This window comes from Manis javanica, chromosome 3, assembly GCF_040802235.1.
Source record: "Manis javanica isolate MJ-LG chromosome 3, MJ_LKY, whole genome shotgun sequence".
Taxonomy (NCBI): domain Eukaryota; kingdom Metazoa; phylum Chordata; class Mammalia; order Pholidota; family Manidae; genus Manis; species Manis javanica.
Genome location: NC_133158.1, coordinates 45670001 through 45689223, shown reverse-complemented (window position 1 = coordinate 45689223; position 19223 = coordinate 45670001). Strand labels below are relative to the sequence as shown.

At 43.6% G+C, this 19223-nt stretch overlaps 1 protein-coding gene across 3 annotated transcripts in view; it reads right to left on the bottom strand.

Moving 5' to 3' along the window:
• The window catches only part of ERG (ETS transcription factor ERG), a 253124-nt gene that overhangs the window by 168751 nt on the left and 65150 nt on the right, over positions 1–19223 (bottom strand). For all 3 annotated transcript variants that reach the window (XM_073231342.1, XM_073231345.1, XM_073231344.1), the window contains exon 3: positions 13545–13632. In XM_073231342.1, coding sequence (XP_073087443.1) covers positions 13545–13583 — 39 coding nt within the window. In that variant the 5' untranslated portion in view covers positions 13584–13632. The remainder of the gene's footprint in view (positions 1–13544; positions 13633–19223) is intronic.

The following is a 19223-nucleotide window of genomic DNA, read 5'->3' as shown; positions in this document are numbered from 1 at the left end:
AGCACAGTGAGGTGCGACGCCCTGGCGATTTCTGCCCAATGCTGGACCCCTCCTCAGGCAATCTATGCTCCAGAACTCCCACGGGGTTGGGCAAACTGTCCAACCTGTGCCTGGTCTGAGGCCCTCCCTGCCCCAGCCTACTTCATCCTCATCTGATAGTTCAGGGCCACCCCCTCCAATAAGCTTCGGGCGTTCCTAATTCTGTGCCAACATCTTCCCAGGGAATTCCGCTAACACAGTGCTCCTGAAACCAGTACTAGTGAAGAGAGACTGCCCACGCCTTGACGTGAAGATCGGCTTCCTGGGAAATAAAATTTCGTGTAATTCTGATTGTCAGCCATGTTATTTGGAAATGATCGTGCATCACCAGGTTTAATCCTCAGAGTGAACTGATGATGAAAACGTGATTGTCACTATGACACAAAATAATTACGGTTACGTGCAACATGTCACTTTACATCTTTGGATAAATCCGAATAGTTTTCTTTGATGCAAAAATAACAGCAGATATTTAATAAATTGTCCAGTTGATTTACATTATATATTAATATCAATCAAAAAGTTTTCTAAGACTTATACTTTTTAATGCTGTAAAATGTATGTAAGAAAAAAACCTGTGAGGGCATTATGCTAAGTGAAATAAGCCAGATGGAGAAAGACAAACCACCATTTGATCTCACTTATATGTGGAATCTAAAAAAGCCATATAGAAATAGTAGAATGCTGGTTGCCAGGAGCTGAGGGTGGGGAAATGGGGAGATGTTGGTCAAAGGGTACAAACTTCCAGTTATAAGATGAGTAAGCTCTGGGATTTAATATACAGTATGGCGACCACAGCAAACAGTACTGTATTGCATACTTTAAAGTTGCTGAGAGAGTAAGTCTTAATGTTTTCACTACACACACACACAAATGACAATTATGTGGGAGTGATGGAGGTGTTAACTAACCTTCCTGTGGCCATTATTTCACAAACACATATGTGTATCACATCCTTACGTTGCACACTTTACACTCACGCAATATTAAATGTCAATTTTGTCTCAATAAACCAGGGGGGGGAAAAAAGACAAAAAAACAAAACCTTGTGTTATTTTTTTCTTATTCATAGCCACATCACTTCACCAGGTATATCTTGTGTCACATAAGTGTTGATTCCCCTTTTTTATTTCAGTTTTGACAATCAAGTAATGCATCTTTTTTTTTTTGAGAGGGCATCTCTCATATTTATTGATCAAATGGTTGTTAACAACAATAAAATTCTGTATAGGGGAGTCAATGCTCAATGCACAATCATTAATCCATCTCAAGCCTAATTCTCATCAGTCTCCAATCTTCTGAAGCATAACAAACAAGTTCTTACATGGTGAACAAATTCTTACATAGTGAATAAGTTCTTACATGGTGAACAGTACAAGGGCTAATGCATCTTTTTAATGCCTTTTATTGGATATATATATATATATATGAATTTTCCATTCCTAAAGACTAAGGAGTAAGAACAGCAGCATATTGTTTAAATTATTCATAAGATAAAAATATTTTTCCTCCTTGGGTCTGTTTTCCTTCTTGATGTCCTTGTTCATTGCTAATACTGTCGATTTTAAGGACAATTCTTCCAGGACAACCTCTCCTGCTGGCGGAACAGGAAACCTGCCATGTGTGGTCTCACCTACAGACTGGGGGTCCCTTCTGCAATGTGTAATGAAATAGGGAAATTTATATAACCTTTTTTTCCCACACAATAGTGGAAAGTAAGTATTTGAACTGGGGGCTTTTTCAAACAACATAAATCATGAAAAACTTGACTTGCTTTTGACTGTTACTTTAGGCATATGCTTTATGCTCAGTACAATTCACCTTGTATATATAAAGACATTTTACACTTGGGTTCTAAAACTAGAGACATAAGAATCACATGGGGCTGATTTTTGTCAGCCCCAAACTCAGTTGGTTCACCAATACCACTATCATAAAATTTTATGGGACTAATTTGGAGGTCCATATAATTGGTGTTATTGTTTACTTTGGGATATTGATAGTAGCTGTGTATTAGCACTTAATGTGTAATGCAAATGAACAGCACTTTCCAGAAATTCCACAGGATTCACTCAAAAATTAACAGCCATGCTTCGGTTACATTTATTTACTTTCTAAAGTACATTCTCAAAAGTAACATGTACTCTCAATTAAGTAAAACATAACCAGGATTTTAATTCAACTCTGGAATTTGGTCTTTAAAATTAAAAAAAAAAAAAAGAAACTTTCTCTGCTATTTACAGTTCCTGCTTTGGGATAAATCCCAACATCTGGATGCCAGAATCAGAGCAGCAAATCCATGGAGACACATGTGCAATTTTATGCCTGCAAACCCACTACTTTTTAGGGTAAAACCACTGTGTACTTCCCCTCTCATTTTTTTACTTCACAGAAATCTCGAGGAGTGTTTTCCAAATGTATCCAGAGTAAGAAATCGTACCATTTATCACAACCTGCTATATACACATGCACATATATACCCAAAACAAGTTTTCCAAAATAATGCTTTTCCTTTCTATATGCTGGCATGCTGACAGTTTCTGTTCTGCTCTGTTCCCTTCCGTTTCCTTTTGTTAATACCAGCCTTGCCTCGCTTCCACAAAGGGGTCATGACCTGCAGTTTGAAAATCAGGGCTTTGGAGCCGCGCTATAAAACGGTTGGTCCTCAGGCCAGCAGCACCAGCAGTGTGGGGGACCCTGTGGAGGTGCAGCATCTCAAGGCCCACCCTAGTGCCCACTGCCTCCTGAGCACATTAAAGGTTGGGAAGTCTTGCACTAGAATACAAAACGGCAGAATGAGTATCTGTCATCTGAACTGCATTTAGATCAAGAATGTGCCTCGAGACAATCTTTGTTCAAATAAGTTCTGTCATTCCACTGACTTCATGAGGCAACATATTTTCTGGCAGGACAGTTAGGGGCAATGAAAATTTATTTTCAGTTTCATCAGCTGCAGCCAGCGGGGTTTCCATCACCAGTACAGGGTTGCTAACTTGGGGTCCTTGGGACTCTGGGGGCAGGGGTGCAAGGGTGCTGAGTTGGCTGCAGTAGATCTGTGAGCACCTACGAGTGTGTGGGTATGCTTATTCTGGGGAGAAAATAGAATTCACCAAATTTTTTAAGAGTTCCATGATTCAAACACATTAAGATGATTTCATATCAATCATTAGAAGACATGGAAGAAACTTAAATACCTATTACTAAGTGAAAGAAACCAATCTGAAAAGACTACATACTGTATGATTCCAACTATAGGACATTCTGGAAACCGCCAACCTATGGAAACAATAAAAAGATCAGTGGTTTCCTGGACAGGGGTGGGGGTGGGGAGGAACAAGCAGGCAGAGCACAGTGGATTTTTAGGGCAGTGAAACTCCTCTGTATGACACGAGAGCGACAGGTACACGGCATCACACCTTAGTCCAGACCCCTAGAATGGGCAGCACAAACAGTGAACCCTAATGTAAACAGTGGACTCTGGGTGATAATGACATGTCAACAAAGGTGCATTTGCCACAATGAACTGGGGGGGCTGAGGGGGTCTCGATAATGGGGAAGCTGTGCCCACACATGCGGGGCAGGGCACATTTGGAAAACTTCTGCCCTTCATGTTCAGTTTTGCTGTGAATCTAAAACTGCTCTAAAAAACAAACTTACATAAGTTAAGACCCACTGCCTGGAGAACACATTCTTTCTGCTGCAAATCAGCTGTGTGGCTATGATCATACTTACAAAGGAGGAGAGGGAAGTGCACAGAGCAGGTGAATACTGAACGGGCCATCTGTCCCAGAACAGAACAAAGTCCCTGGGTCACTCTTGTTTCATTGTGACCATTGCTTATTTAATTCAATCAACACATACATGTGAAATATCGACTAGGCACATATACAGTGAGAGACACAAAATGATTATAGGATCTCTTTAAGCTATGTGTATCTAACAAGCATAGAAAATGGGCACACAGATCATCATTATATGGTAAATACCTCTCTCCTCTCCAAATGGCAAGGAACCAAATGTCAAGATTTGGAGGAAAGACAAAAGCAAAAGGCCAGAAGAGCATGGAACAAGAAATTTCAATCACTGTGAGGAAACACCCAAGCACTTTGACAGCAATACCAGCTGCTTCCAACCATGATCTCTTCAAGTGGGTCTGTGCCCCATTCTGAGTGGTGTGCCTGTGCTGGTTGTCAAATATTTTGACTATCTACCCTTTGGGAGTGGGAGGGGTGTTTAACGGGGAAAAAAATGTTGCAAAGTTATTCTGGGTTCATTCTGCACAGACTCGAGATCAAAGAGCATGGATTCGATGCTGAGCACAATTCTGCATGTCTTCTGTGAACACAGATTTTGTTGGGAGTTCTTAAAATAAAATATGGTTACTCAGCAAGTTATATAAAAAAACTGGGAAACACAGAGAAGTAAAGGCAAGAACTTCCGAAGTTCTTTTTTAAGATAAGAACTTTCCAAGTGTAAAAGCTAATGGAAAGATAGCACAAAAAAACATTAATAGATGTGAGCAAAGAAAAATATTTATTTCATGGGAGTAGTCATAAAAATTAAAAGGCAGAATAAACATCAAAAAGGATCCCTATGGTAAATATGATATAGCTAGGAATGCATATCATTAAAACCTAATTTATACAAGTTGTGGAGAAAGCCCCAGACCTTCTGAATCATAACTGAACAGAGCTGCCTGTATGAGCTATCTGCCCTTCACTTCCCTTTTGCTTTTGACTCATTCCAGTGAGACTTGTGTCCACTCCATGCAAATCTCTCTGAGCAGCACCACCAATAATTCCCATGTGATCAAAGCTGAGGTCCCCCCCTTTGCTGACCTGGCATGCCCTCTTTCTTTCCTACCCCCTAGCTCTTCCTCTCAGCCCAGCATGGGCCCTCCTGGTCTTCCCACCCCCTATGTGTTGGAAGAACTCAAAGTTCAGCCCTAAGGGTCTTCTTATCTTGGTCCTAAGTGACCTCATGTAGTCACCTTGCCTCAAATGCAGGCTCATGGCTCAAATGCAAATGACTGAACTAAATTATGCTTCAGTGAAGCTGTTAAAAAAAGCTGCAATCAGATCGTACCACCCATTCTGCTTCAAACCCCCTAATGGTCCCCGCCCTCCTGCAGAATAAAATGTGAAAGTCCTTATCCTTGGATATCAGAACTCCTCAGATGGCCCCCGCCCTTGCCTGTCTGAACCCACATCCTGCATCCCTGCCCTCACACCACACAGCCCCAGGTCCCCTGCTGTTCCTGGAAGATGCCAAGCAAGCTCCTGCCAATGGTCTCTGAGCAAGCTACTCCCTCTCTGGGGTGCCTCCCCTGCTCTGGCCATAAGGCTCAAGCTCTCACTTCCTTCTGGTCTCTGTTTGAGTGCCAGCTCCTCCCAACAGCCTCCCCTAACCTTCTGTGCAAAATGACGCCTCTTCTCTTCATCACTCTCTTGGTTACTTCCCTTTTTGTTTTTTCATTCTGGAGAATACCAGCCAGCATTTACATTTACATATATGTGTTGCAGCATAGTAGCAATGCTGGTAACATACATGTTTGAGAATGTCCTACCTCATCCCCTAGAGTGTCAGCTCCACTCAAGGGGCAATCTTACATTTGGTTCATGCTCTGCCCCCAGCAAGGTCGGATGCTTTCATTAACATGGGTCAAAACAAATTACAAAAGAGATCACAACACTTTCTGGAAAGTGTATGAGATGATCACTTGCACATGTTTCCACACAAAATCGCAACTCTAAAACTCCACTTCCACCGTCACATCAGCAAAGGTTAAAAATCACAGTAGAATGTGATAAAATGGCACTCTCAAGTACTTCTGGAGATGTACAGAAGGGCACAACTGGGTGGGGAGGTACTGCCATCAAAAGCCTACAAGAGGCTCATACTCCTTGAATTAACCCAGGTTTCTGATAAGAGAAGTGCTGAAAGAAGCAGTCTTTTAGTAGCATTAAGTTGGCATCATGAGGTTAGAGCATAAGGAAGGACAGCTGTGGGGAGCAGCAGGCAGGAGAGCTAGTGACTCCTCAAGTGCAGAGGGTGAGACTTAGACCCATATCACCACGAAGAGGAGATGCTCTGCAGCAGACACGGACTGAAAGGCACAAGAGAGGAAAGAGTTAAAGACTTGCCTTAAGTTTTAAGCCTGGATCACTGGGAGCAGTAGGCCCCATGAAAAAAGGAGAAAAGAGATTAATAAAAATGTTTAAATAATGATGACAATGTTTGTAGTAACCACTGCCTTTTCCTAGACACTGTTCTAAGAGCTTCACAAGCATCACCTCTCCTGATATTCCTACAAGCCCAGGAGATGGAGACCATTACCCTCATTTCACTGGTAAGAGAACTGGGGCTAGGTGGGGGAGGAAGGGCTCCAGAACTTGGCCAAGGTCAATTCGCAAAGGTCATGCCTGGGTTTTAAAGCAACTCATTTGGCCACACAGCCTGCCAGCTCGTTACTACTCTACAGCTGCCTTGCCCCAAAGGGAAGAAGTACGAGAAATGAACCAATGCTGTAGAATGCATGAGCCTGGCCTCGGTGGCGGCTGGACTCTCTGTGACCTGGCAAATGACTTATTAGACTCTGGGATAAGCACCCAAGAGTATGTGAAGATGCTCTGAAGACTCAAAGCATCACCAAGTAGATGTATGATTCCTCTGATTGGCTGCAAGTTGAAGGTACCTATAGCCACCTCCAGGTGAGGCTGGAGCTCAGGGGAGAAATCAGAGCCAGGGACAGCAGAGTCCCCTTTCAAAAGTGATAACTAAAACCATGGGAGTCTGAGATGAGAAGGTAAAGGAGGTGCTAAAAGAAAAGGAGAAGGTGGAGACTAAGCCATGAGAACCTGTAAGTAAGACTTGCTCCCCCTCGTTAAAAAGAGCAGGTAGAAAGCTGGGTGCACTCAGAAGAAAATGCCCATTTCTAGTCCTGCATTCGCTGTACCCCGAGCTAGCCTCCAACTCCTGCCTGCCCCCCATCAGTGGTCCCAATGCTGAGTCTTACAAGGATAACGCTACTCAAACCCCGGTAGCACATGCACCAGCTCAGCCACCCTGCTGTCTCTACATCACTCAATCATCTGCAGGAGTCTTGATTCAATTCCTCGTCAAGTTAATTTCCCATAAGGTGGAAGAAGCAATGAGTGACACTTCTCTTCTGGACTCTAACACATCCAGAGAGCCCAAGAAATGTGCTGACATTTGAAACCCAGGTCCAAACAGTATATTCTAAACCCTTAACAGGTGTGACTGGAATATTCAGTGTGCTGGTGCAGGATAATGCAGCCTCCAGTAGAGACGGAAAAAAAAATCTATTGCTTTGATAAATATTTACAGATCGATTATCTCAGGTTGGGTTAAAAATTCATAGTTCTTCACTTTCCAAGCAAGGTCCCCAGAAAATCTCAGAAACTTGTAAAAATGCAGCTCTCTGAGATCAACCCAAACTTACAGGAGAAGCAGCTTTGGGGCAGAGCCCAGGAATCTGCATTTTGACAGCTCTCCAGGATAGCTTTTGAGAACCACCTCTGGAGGTAAAGTGTCCCAGAGGGGCTCTCAGCCAGCCAGGCACAGCTTCTAACCATTCTCCGAGGAAGTGATCTGAATTTCCTCCAAGCCGCCTACACCTCTGGGAAAGTTGGTGCCTTCCCTGAGTGTCAGCGTCACCGAATCTTAACAGAGTCACCAGTCTGGGGGGAACAGCACAGCTTGCTGAGGTCTGCCATTAAAGCCCCCTGCAAGCACCTGGAGCACAGCCCCAGTGCAGGCGACAGAGCCCAGTAAGGCACCCAGGGCCAGCGAGGAGATGGGAGGTACAGCCAAGCTCCGGCAAACTTCACATGGTGTCTGCAGGCAGGATGGCCGGATGCTAGAGGTCTCCACTGCTCTGCTGTACCAGATATCTTGATATTTTTAAACAACGTTATTTTTCTGATTATAAAATTAATATGCCCTCATAATGGAAATGTTAGATTTGCTCTTCTGTGTTTAAATAAGTGCCCTGATCCTACAGAAAAATGACAGTGCAGCTATAAACAGCCACAAAGTCACCAGGCTTGTGGGATGTGCTAACCCCCAGAATCTGCTCAAAGCTGATTTATTAAGGAAACAATAGGCAGTGTGTCAAAGGTTTGCATCATCCTCAGAGTGCAGAGACTTCAGAGGGAACTCCACTCTCTGTTGAGCATGTCCTCAAAAGGATAAACTCTACCTTTCTGTGAAGCAAAGTTACTATAAATCAGGTTTGCAAATGTGTGTGAAATGCCTACAACTCAACGGGCTTTTGTCAGCCACATGGGAGCTAGGTAGTGAGATCAGCCCTTCTCCATGGCAATGGGATAAATCACCAGCCTCGAGAAGTCACTTGATGCCTCACTCGGATGTAGACCGGGGCACTTTCTGCATCTGCTTCATGTTACTTTAAGAGTCTCCGGCGCATCGGCTGAGTTCTCAGGCTTCCCAGTGACCCTTCCCTTAAAGCTGGCTGCCTCTTAAAACTCTTGGCAACTCTTTGTCTATGAAATACAAAAAGGGTTGAAGTTTAGCCTCTTTCATAGTTCAGAAATATTTAGCGTTACTTCCAGAGAAGCAGCCATGGAATCACGTGGGAAAGAGGTCAGTTCAGCAGCTTCCTTCTTGGCAACTACCCAGTTGGGCCATCTGCCCAATTCTTTCCAGAATATTTTCTCTTCTTCCTTCTCCCCTTCTACTGCCATTATGAAAGAATATGCTAATATGTAACATTATATATTAATGATATAACAATATATTATACAATTACTATATCTGACATTTTAACATACATAATTAATAAATTAATAAATAAAAAGCTTAACTTTTATTTAAAAATAACATTAGCAATATATTAATATATAACATGTCATATTAAAATATAACATGTCATATATGGAAATGTATGTATATGTATGTCATACAATTGCTATTCTATATAAAATATGACAGTATATTATATAACATTATATATTAATATCATATTATCAACATTATAGTATATTGATAATAATATGTAACTTGATAATAAGTGCTTACAATGTGCCAGGCACAGCTCTGAATGCTTTAAATGCATTAACATTAACTAATTTAATCCTTGTGATTCTATTCACTCTTTATCCCCATTTTACAGCTGAGGAAACTGAGGCAACTTATAAGAACTAGAAGCAAACTTCAGATAGATATATGGCCCCCAACATACTTACAAAAATGGGCAAAAAATATAAAAGCCAAAGGGCAAAGGAACAGGACGGAAAAAAAATAATATTTAGAAACAAATCCATAGTAAGCCACTTTTCCAGTCCTTTTCCATATCTAGAAGCCACTGGAAACCTGAACAGAGGCCTTGTTGAGCCCATAGCCCACCATCTGTGACCAACTCTCCTACGAGACACGAGCCAGAAGCAGACAACAGACCTGAGCCTGGGTGCCCTCCTCTGGTGGACAGAGGGTCGGCATGTCCACGGAGTGGCACTCCCCAGGCACTTCTAGGGGCAGTGGTGCCTGAGCTGGACCTGTGAGCCTTCGGCCTCTTGGAGCACACTCAAAACCACCTGCACACCTCCCCCTAAATAAAAAGCAATGCCCCACCCCCTGCCTGATGAGGCAATTCCTGTCCTGAATTAGGTCCTGCCTTTACCCTTGTTTTCCTTCCAACAGATAACATTTCTCTGGACAACATGTGACTTGTTTTTCTCATTTCACTCAGCCTTGAGCATTGATGCACAGACACATGCAGACACTGCTACTTCATTTTTCACTGCTGAATGGTATTCCATTGCAATCCTAGGACACACTCCATCCATCCATTTTCCTGGTGGGCATTTGGGTTGTTCTGGTTTTTTGCATATGCAGGTCTCCCAGTGCCCATGTGCAACAGGGTATATACTCAGGAGCTGAACTGCTGGAGCACAGGGTGGGCGCACTTTTGCTTTACTAGGTAACATGCAACTGATTCCAAACTGATTGTACCAATGTACATTACCATCAGTGTGGAGGGGAAGACCCTCTGTGCCACGTCCAAACCTGGCTGCTATGAACTTGCTTTGTCTGCAGAGTATTATTTCCCCTTATCCTTATTTAACCACCTCTCAAAACAACTAATCAAGCCATCCCACATATGCACACATCCAGTCTGATATGATCACTCTGTGTTTTAGATACATACATATGTAAAATTATGTATGTGAACATTACATGATGTTGTTTGAGAAGTGCATGTTTTCATGTCTGTAAAAAGCACTGTGCCAAAGAGCATATTCTGTGCTTTTTTTTTCAGTCAACTTGGTATTTTGTAAGACATACCCACATTGCTCCATGTATGTTAGAGGCGTTATGATACTGTACCTTCCACATGGATTTCACAGACCACAGGAATGGCTCACAACAGTTCAGCACTCAGTGGGGTCTCTGTGCATTACAGGTAATAATTCATCAAATCCCATCACTGATCCCACAAAGTAGGTGCTTGCATTTAAGACACGAGGAAATCAAGGCACAGAGAGATTAAGGAACTTACACAAAACCACCCTGTTAGTAAATGGGAGAGCAGGATTCAAATCAGACCCTGCGCCGCCAGAACCCTGGCCCTTATCCACCACTTGAATCTGTCTAAGAACATGCAGCTCCATGGCTGTGACCAGCATCTCTGGGTTACCTGGCTGGGACACTGCAGAGAGGATCTAAAACACAGACCGCCTGCTGTCCTCATTTGGTCAGTTCCAAAATATAAGTTCAGTGTGAGCAGCTGAAGAATGGCAAAGGGGCCAATTAGAAAATGAACCAATCAGGTGTCTCTTTAAAGACACAAACGCGACTAATATGTTCAGCATCTTAATCAAATGGAAATATTAAGATGCAACTCTTGTGAGGAAATGGACTTACTATTATCACCAACAGAGAATAAGCTAAAAACTTTCTAAAGTTCTGCTCATTTCCTTTGTAAAGGAACTGCCACACTTGTATTATTTAAATCAGGAATGTTTTATACTTCATAGTTATTTACCATCCCTCTTTTTATATGATTATTTCCAGCTCTCTAAACATATAGAGGGGTAGAAGTAATTTGTTCAGGCAGAAAAGAATTATAGCAGAGCATGCAGAAAAATGTCTTCTGTATGAAAGAAACATTTCTTTCCTCCAGATCAGCCTATGGACACATAAAGTCTTTATGGCTGTCTCCTTGCACACCTGCAAAGTCACTTCTGTGTAGAATTCAAGACATTTTCAAACAAAAACAAAAAATTCAGTAGCAATGAGCCAAAGAAAAAACCTTCCACTATTTACAGGGACACATCAAGTGGAACCATTCATGTGCCATTTATAAGAACTTCCTCTCCCAGAAATAAAAGCTGCCCTCCTGAGTCCAGAAACATCTCAGCATATGAAATTTTACTGAATAAGTTCCCCTAATCAGGTATGTTAAGGAAACAGTGGAAGACAATCTGCTTTTCTAACTTTGTTGTCAAAGACACCAGTATAACACACAAAAAAAAGGGAAGTCCAGCAATAATTATTCAAATTCCAATAGGTGGAATTTGATAGATTTACAAAGGAAATATCTTTAATACAATTCTCTCCACCTCAGAGCCAACATCAGCTATCAGTAACTGCCACTCTAAATTGCCAGTTCATCCTCAAAACACACAGAAGCAGGAGTTGAAATTTATATTTAAAAAACTGTCAGGGTTACCATTTCTCAAAATTATCCTTCACTTATATTTGTGCTAACCAATATGATGTTAGTATAGTAATTCAGAGCTGAAAACATAGCTCATTCCTGAGACCAACTAGAGAACATTTCCACGAAACACATTTTCAGAGATCATGGTTCTCAGATGGTCTAGGACTGTTTGTGCTTGATTAGTTACTTTTTAAAAATCTGCAATAATTTCTTGTGGACTTTATCTTTGCCTTCTGGCTGATTAGGAACAAAATGCTGATCAAGGCGTATTTCAGCTGTTGACCCTCCTACTCAGAACTGTGGAAGGTATTTCTGTGTCACCTTCCCGGGGGGCTTGTATTTACATCCTGTAGCTTCATGGCCAACAGAGACTCAAAGGAAAAAGTCTTCCCCACGCCCAGTCTACCTGTGGCGCAGACAGACTTCCCAAATATATTCCAGATATTTCTGGAGAAACCTTATCACATCCACAAGAAGTTTTCCCACCGGCATTTCTGCAGACACACCGCCACACCCCAATAAAATATCACACAGACAGGAAATTAGAGGGTCCCCCAAAGGATCTGCTTCTCTCTGTCCCTGAAGGAAATTCAGAATCCTCAATGCTGACGGTCCCCGTTTCTGAAACTTCAGAAGCACCCACAAAGCTCAAAAAATGCATTTAAACTCTTATTACTTCGAATTCCATTTTCAAAGAAATCGCATGTGTATAAATGTGGGTTGTGCATCCTGTGTAACCCTGCCAAGTACATTGCTTTTAAGATGTGTGTGTGATCCTGAAGGGCGTTTTATATTTTCGTCCAATCAAAAGGTAAATTTTTCAAAAACATGAACATTCCTTTCAATTGCAAGCCATTTTCCACTCTCAATAAATGTTTTAGGCAAAGAATAAAAATTAGTAAAACCTACAGGCCACTTGGGGAAAATGGATTTATATGGGGAAAATGAGGAACTGGCATTGCAATGTCTACCTGGCAGTGTAGACAGCGGAACTAAAGAGTACAGGTGTAGACAACCTATCTGGGTAATGTAGCTGCAGCCCCAATTTCCCCTGTAGCTTTCATTTGGGTCAAGTATTTAAAGCCATATCTTCATTTCCTCCCTGGGGCTACACCTGCATATACAGGTAGCCCTGGAAAAAATGGCCGGCTTCCTCTCCCAGACTGGCCTTGACACTAGTCTCCCAGCCTTACTCTCGCACCTCGGAAGCTGTCGGAGGGGCTGTCAGAGAGCAGTCGGGGTAGGTGTGACCTGACTTGCTGATGAAGTGTTGGCATGCCCAGATAAAACCACGTCTGAGCATTGACAATGCCAGCGTTTGCCCTCTAGTGTCTTCCTACTTAGAAGAATATGTATGTGGTTTTATACATTAACTTGGGGGTTAGTCATCTCATTCCAAACAAGGGTCAGATAGTAAATATTTTCAGCTTTGCGGGCCATGTTGTAGCCACTTAGCTCTGCCAGGCCTGCGTGCAAGCAGGCACAGACAGTATGTAAATGAGCGAGCATGCCTGCGTCCCAGTAAACCTCTCTTTATGGACAATGAATCTAAATTTCATGTAAATTACATGTGTTATAAAATATTATTCTTTTGATTTTTTTTCAACCATTTAAAAATGTGAAAATCATTTTCTAAGCTCATGTGCTATAACAACAACAACAAAAAAAAACAGGTGGTGGGCCAGATTTGGCATACGGCCGTGGTTGGCTGACGCCCGCGTTAGCTGACACATGGGCAGGCATCCATGAAAGTCCAGCCAAAGAGGAAGGCAGGGCAGCTTCTGGGCCACATGGAACCTACCTTGATATGAGCTGCTGGGTCTGGGACAGTCTGAATCATGTCCTTTAGTAAGCCTGCTCGCTCACCGTCCGTTCACAGCGTGAGACAGCTAGGAGACAAAAAGGACAACGTAAACAATAACAAACATGTTTCTGCATTTTATTTTTCCATGAGGGCTGAACCCAAGCCCCAATGGCAAAAGAATCACAGCTTTACATTTGAACATGTTTGTCCACAAGCATCCTACAGTGACTAGAGGATCAGCTTCTCTTCTGTTTGGGACTACCACTTACTTTGGGTCCCAATAAAACCTCAAACAAACCATGTCACATGCAATTCATACATGTCATTTCACATAGGCAGTATCTAGGAGGGGTCATTTAAAGGAAGAAATGAGACAGAAATATGGGACATTTTCTGTTACACTGACAGAGTTGGACTTCTGAAGTTCCACCAAACTGAGTTCCCATGACCCACACATCTTATTCAGTTTTATAAAAAGCACAGCTACCACAAGCATTTTCTCATTTAATCCTGACCAGCACTGACAGACAGCTGTCCCTCCCACTATCCAGTTGGGGACATGGGGACCTAGGGAGGTCACTGATTTGCCCAGGAGCACATGATTAATAAGCAACAGAGACAGGACTCAAGTCAGCGTGGCCCGACTCCAAAGTCCCTAAGAAATTTTGGATTGATGTAATAGGTTTTGTGGTATATTTTGAAGATACTCCAATTCATTTTTTAATATAAATTTTTTGCATTAAATTTAAAGATGCCCATACTCTAGGGATAAACCCTTCATCCAACATATTCCTTTAGTCAGACTATAAACCAGTTCTCATGCCCTAGGCAGCAGAGCAATGCAGCGGAGGGCTGAGGTGGGTACCGGCTACAGCCAGCATGACATGCCAGGCCTGCGAGGGCGCCATCCTGGACATTCCAGAACAGCCATCTCTCAGATGACCAGAGCCCCTGCCGATATCAGGAAAGCAGAACTATGCAGCTAAGTCCAGTGGGCCCACAGAACCATGAGAAGTAATAAATCAGTTGCTGTTGTAAGCTACAAGGTTTGGGGATAGCTTATTACATGAATAGGTACTTGAAAGACCCTCTAAGTATTCTAGATACACAGAGAAGATGGAGACTAAATAGTTTCATTTCATTGCGTCACTATGGTACATTACAATGAGTTTTAACTCTCCACTCCTCCCCACGTCCACACCTTTTGTCATTTGACTTTGTGGTTCTGCTCCCTAAAGGAGTAGAGTTTGCTTCCCCAACCCTTGTTTCTGGGCTGCCCATGTGACTTGCTTTAGCCAACAGAATGCTGCAGGACAGCGTGCCAGTTCCTAGCTGAAGTCCCAAGAGGCATGAACAGTTTCCACTTCCAACTTCCCACCCAGGGGAACATGCCTGGGCTCTATGCAGAGGATGCAGGGCATGTGGAACACGGCCAAGTTATCTCATCTTCCCAGCCAAGGCCACTCTGTCCTCCAAGAGACGACCAAACCCCAGGATGGAAAGCCAAAGCCAGTCTGAATGGCCAGCCTACAGGTTCATAAGCTAAGCGTTTCTTGTTTTAAATCACTGAGATTTGAGATAGACTGTTACACAGCATTTTTGTGACAGTAAATTACTATTATACACAGTATATCCTGAATAACCAGGTTATCAAGATTGCTCTTAAAACATTTCCAGCTAGAAAGATAAAAGGGAAGCACTTCATCCAAACTCACAAAAGCAACTATTTCCAACCAGCTAAGAGATACAATCTCAAACCCCAGTCCTACCCTTGAGTTTGGAAATTAAAGAGAAACCAGAAACCTCTAGAAGATTCTGTGAGATTCTTCCCAGGAGCAGCTGAATTCTCCCCTCCCATGTTGAGACCCTGCCAGCTTTCTGGGGGTTCCAAATATAATGCAATGGAATCAACATTCTGAATATCCAAGATGAGAGGAAACATCATAGAAGTCAGAGGAGCCATTCAGTCTGAAACCAACCAAAACATAAACCTAATAAACAACTGTTTACGTGTCCTGTCTTTTATAGGGAAGTTCTGGGTACTTTAATGCATCAAAGAGGACACAGCTGAGAAGGGAACTCCAGATGCAACACAGTCCCACCCCTGCAAGGACAGAGATGGGGCAACAATCCATACAGACACTAAGAGGTCAGTCCTGAGAGCAGGCAGCCAGGGACAGTGCCAAATAAGGGACATGGGGATCTCCTAGAGGAAGGAGAGCTGACTCATGCGCAGAGCCAAGGAGCTGTGTCCCAGGAGCCCAGAACAAGAGGCATGCGGAGTGGCAGGAAGGCAGGGACGCAGAGAATAAAAATTCCTCCCAGCCCTCCCCCATTAGGGAGCCAGCAGGATCATCATCGACAAAAAGGATTTACTAACCATTCGGTGTGAATGGCCACCATCCTGCAAACCAGATCAGCTAAAAAGCAAGGCACCTAAGGACCAGGAGATGGAAAGTTCTGCCACCTTCCCCCGCCTTGCCCCTCCACAAATATCGTCGACTGTTTTTGCAGTCATTCATATGTTGGTTCTTTTTTGCCATTTGGGAGGTCTTTCACGGATTTTTTAAGAGCAGTTCTAATTTACTTTGTGTTTCTAATAATCATTCCTCAAATATTTAGTTGACAATAATGTGATGGTTCTAGTTACAGTGGGAGACTTTATTTTCTATTTTACCTGCTTGTGAACCCTTGAATTCATGTTATCTAAAAACTCTTTCCTTGACATTTGTTTCTTGCAATAAATTCATCTGATAATATATGTTTATGATTTTGTATTTCGTGGTCCAGCATTATTTTATTCTTGGATGTCTTAAAAAATAAAATGCATTGATATTGAACAGCACTCTACTTGTCTCTCTTCTTCATTCCTGCTTTTAAAACACCAATGACTTACTTAACAGAAATAAACATTTGATGTGGGTCACGCTCACTGTAATTGTATAAGGTGTGGACTGGAACCCAATGCCAAAAGGAAAATAAGTATTTTGTAATTGGGGAGGCAATATTGCAAAATGGTTAAGAGAAGACCTGAATATTTGCAGGGCTGGGGCAAGAATAGAAATGGAGGCTCCCTACCCCTCTTTTCTTCCCAGCCCCAGTCCTGCCTTGTGTGCAGGGGGCACCCCAGTCCACATGGCTATGCTCCATCCAACAGATGCCCTGCTGGCCATCCCTGAGGCCTAGGAAAACACACACAGGCTCTGTCCAAGGAGGTGGACTCCAGGAAAGAGGCCTCTGCAGGCCCCAAAGATGCTCAGGCCAGTCTGGGCAGGAGCCCTGGGTTCCCAGGCACCACAGGTGTAGGGTAGGGTGCAGGATGTGTGCAGCTGGGCAGAGCAAGGGGAGCCCTAGAAGGTGTGGGGGCAGGGCTGTCATGCAGGGGCAGTGCTGGATCTGAGCAGAGGCCCAGAGTCAAATGTAGGAAGGAAACCAGACTTGATTTTCCTCCAGAGAAACCTAGAAAAGGTGACTTTACCCTGGAGGTGCCTTGTTACACATCTGTAAAATGGGGGTAGCATTCCTCTACTACAATACAAAAGATATTTGGTCTTTGTCCCTAGGGCCAGGCACAGAGCTCCTAAAACCCTGGGAATTTCCTTTGACACAGGTGACAGGAGCATCTTGTTCTAATGAAGTGACTCTGGGCAGGCCCTGGATAGTTTCAAGACCATCTCAGAAAGACCAAGACTTGATTAGAAGCCTGGAACTTCTGGTCCCACCCCCATCCTCTGGGGAGGGGAAAAGGGCTGGAGGTGAGTTAGTATCCATCATGCCTATGTGATAAACCTCCACAGAAACCCCTAAACAGCAGGGAGCTTCCAAGTTGGTGAGCACATCCATGCACCAGGAGTGGGGAGGCCCCAGCTCTGTGGGACAGATGCTCCTGCACTCAGAACCCTACGAACCGCTTGTCTCTGGCTGTCCATTTGTATCCTTTACAACAAACTGGAGCAATAGTACGTTTAGCATTTTGCTGAGTTCCGTGAGTCCTTGTAACCAGTTACTGAATTGTGAGACCCTCTCATCTCTGTAGCCAAGTTGGAGAGAAGGAAGGGCACCCTGGGGACTGATACTTTTGACAGGCATCTGAAGTGCAGGGAGCAGCCTTGGTCTGAGCTCTTAGCCTGACTCTGGGTAGTGTCAGAACTGAACTAAACTCTGGGATATGCAGTTAGTGTTAGACAGGTGGAAAACTGGTTGCTGGTATTGGAAAAGACACCACATATGTGATGTCAGGAGGGAAAAATCCCTCAATTACCTACCTCCACACTGACAGTCAATGGTTCACACAGGTGTGAATGTGGGCTCTGACGAGTATCTGTTCCACCTGAGGGGTACCTGAGTCACACCACTGTTTGCCTATCTCCCCGTGGACATCAGTGAGGCTTCTGCAAAGACTCAACTGAATTATGCCTAAGAAATCTCTCACAATGGTAGGTGCATAATAAGTGATAATCCTTATTAATACGAGAGCAAAAATGTTGATACTTATATAATATTGCAACTTGGAGAAAAATTAATAAATTGCAAATTTTCATAAGGACCATTTGTCAATTGACTGAACACATCCTCAATTTAAAAAACTGAATTTTTAACTTTAAGCTAACTGGTCATTAAGGAAAAACATTTTAGGAAAAAATGGCTCTAAGCAAACTCATGATAATGAATCCAGTCACTGCATGAGCCAGTCATTGGGCATACTTGTTCCAGATGACTGGGTGTTAGGCATGTGGTCTTTTACCAGCCACACTTACCGTAAGAACTGCACAGGTCTGATTCCTGCCATGTGCACAGGCACTCTCCCAGGACAGTAGTCTCCTAAGTGGAGCGGGAGGTGGGGGAGGCGTGTGAGACACCCACCCGGGGCCCCTGATTTCAGGAGGCACTCCCGCTCTGGCTCCTGCAGGAGCAGGGTCTGCACCTGAGAGTGGGCGCCTCCTTAAACGATGTGCTGTGCCTGTCTGATCCTAGTCCCAGCCCTGGTGCCGGCACCCCAGAGAGAGATCAGTGGGAGGTGGAAGTGTGAGAAACCAAATGTACTTCTACATCTAAAACCAAGAAACTGAACTTCTTCAGTAGGATATAGCTTATCTTTCCAAGTGAATTCAGATCCCTATTGCAAACCATTCAAAAGCATCATTCACCTCATATGGTGGAGTCCTAACCCTCAGCAAACTCCGAATGTGAGCCTGGAGACAGGGTCTTCACAGAGGTGATCAACTAAAATGAGGTCACTACGGTGGTCCTAACACAATATAACTGGTGCCCTTACGAGAAAGGAAAACTTGGATACGGATACGGCACACTGAGAGAGGACAGCGTGAGGACACAGGCAGGAAACGGCATCTCCGAGCCCAGGACCACACCTTGGTCCGTACTTCCAGCCTCCAGAACCGCGAGCCGGTGACGTCCTGCTGTCTAAGCCCAGGGCGTGGGACTGTGTCACAGCCGCCCTGGCAAACGGATGCGCCTTCATGAAGGGACTTGCTGCAATATTGTAACTGCAGACTAGACTCCCTGCTGGGCCCTCGGCCTCAGGAGCCACACCCAGTGTCAACTGCGCCGTTTCCCACCGGGGGCGCCAACTGCGTTCAAGGACCGCCCAGGCACCGTTATCATTGTCCCATCTTCTAATCACTCCTGGATTAATTTTGGCAAAGGAGAGACTCTTCT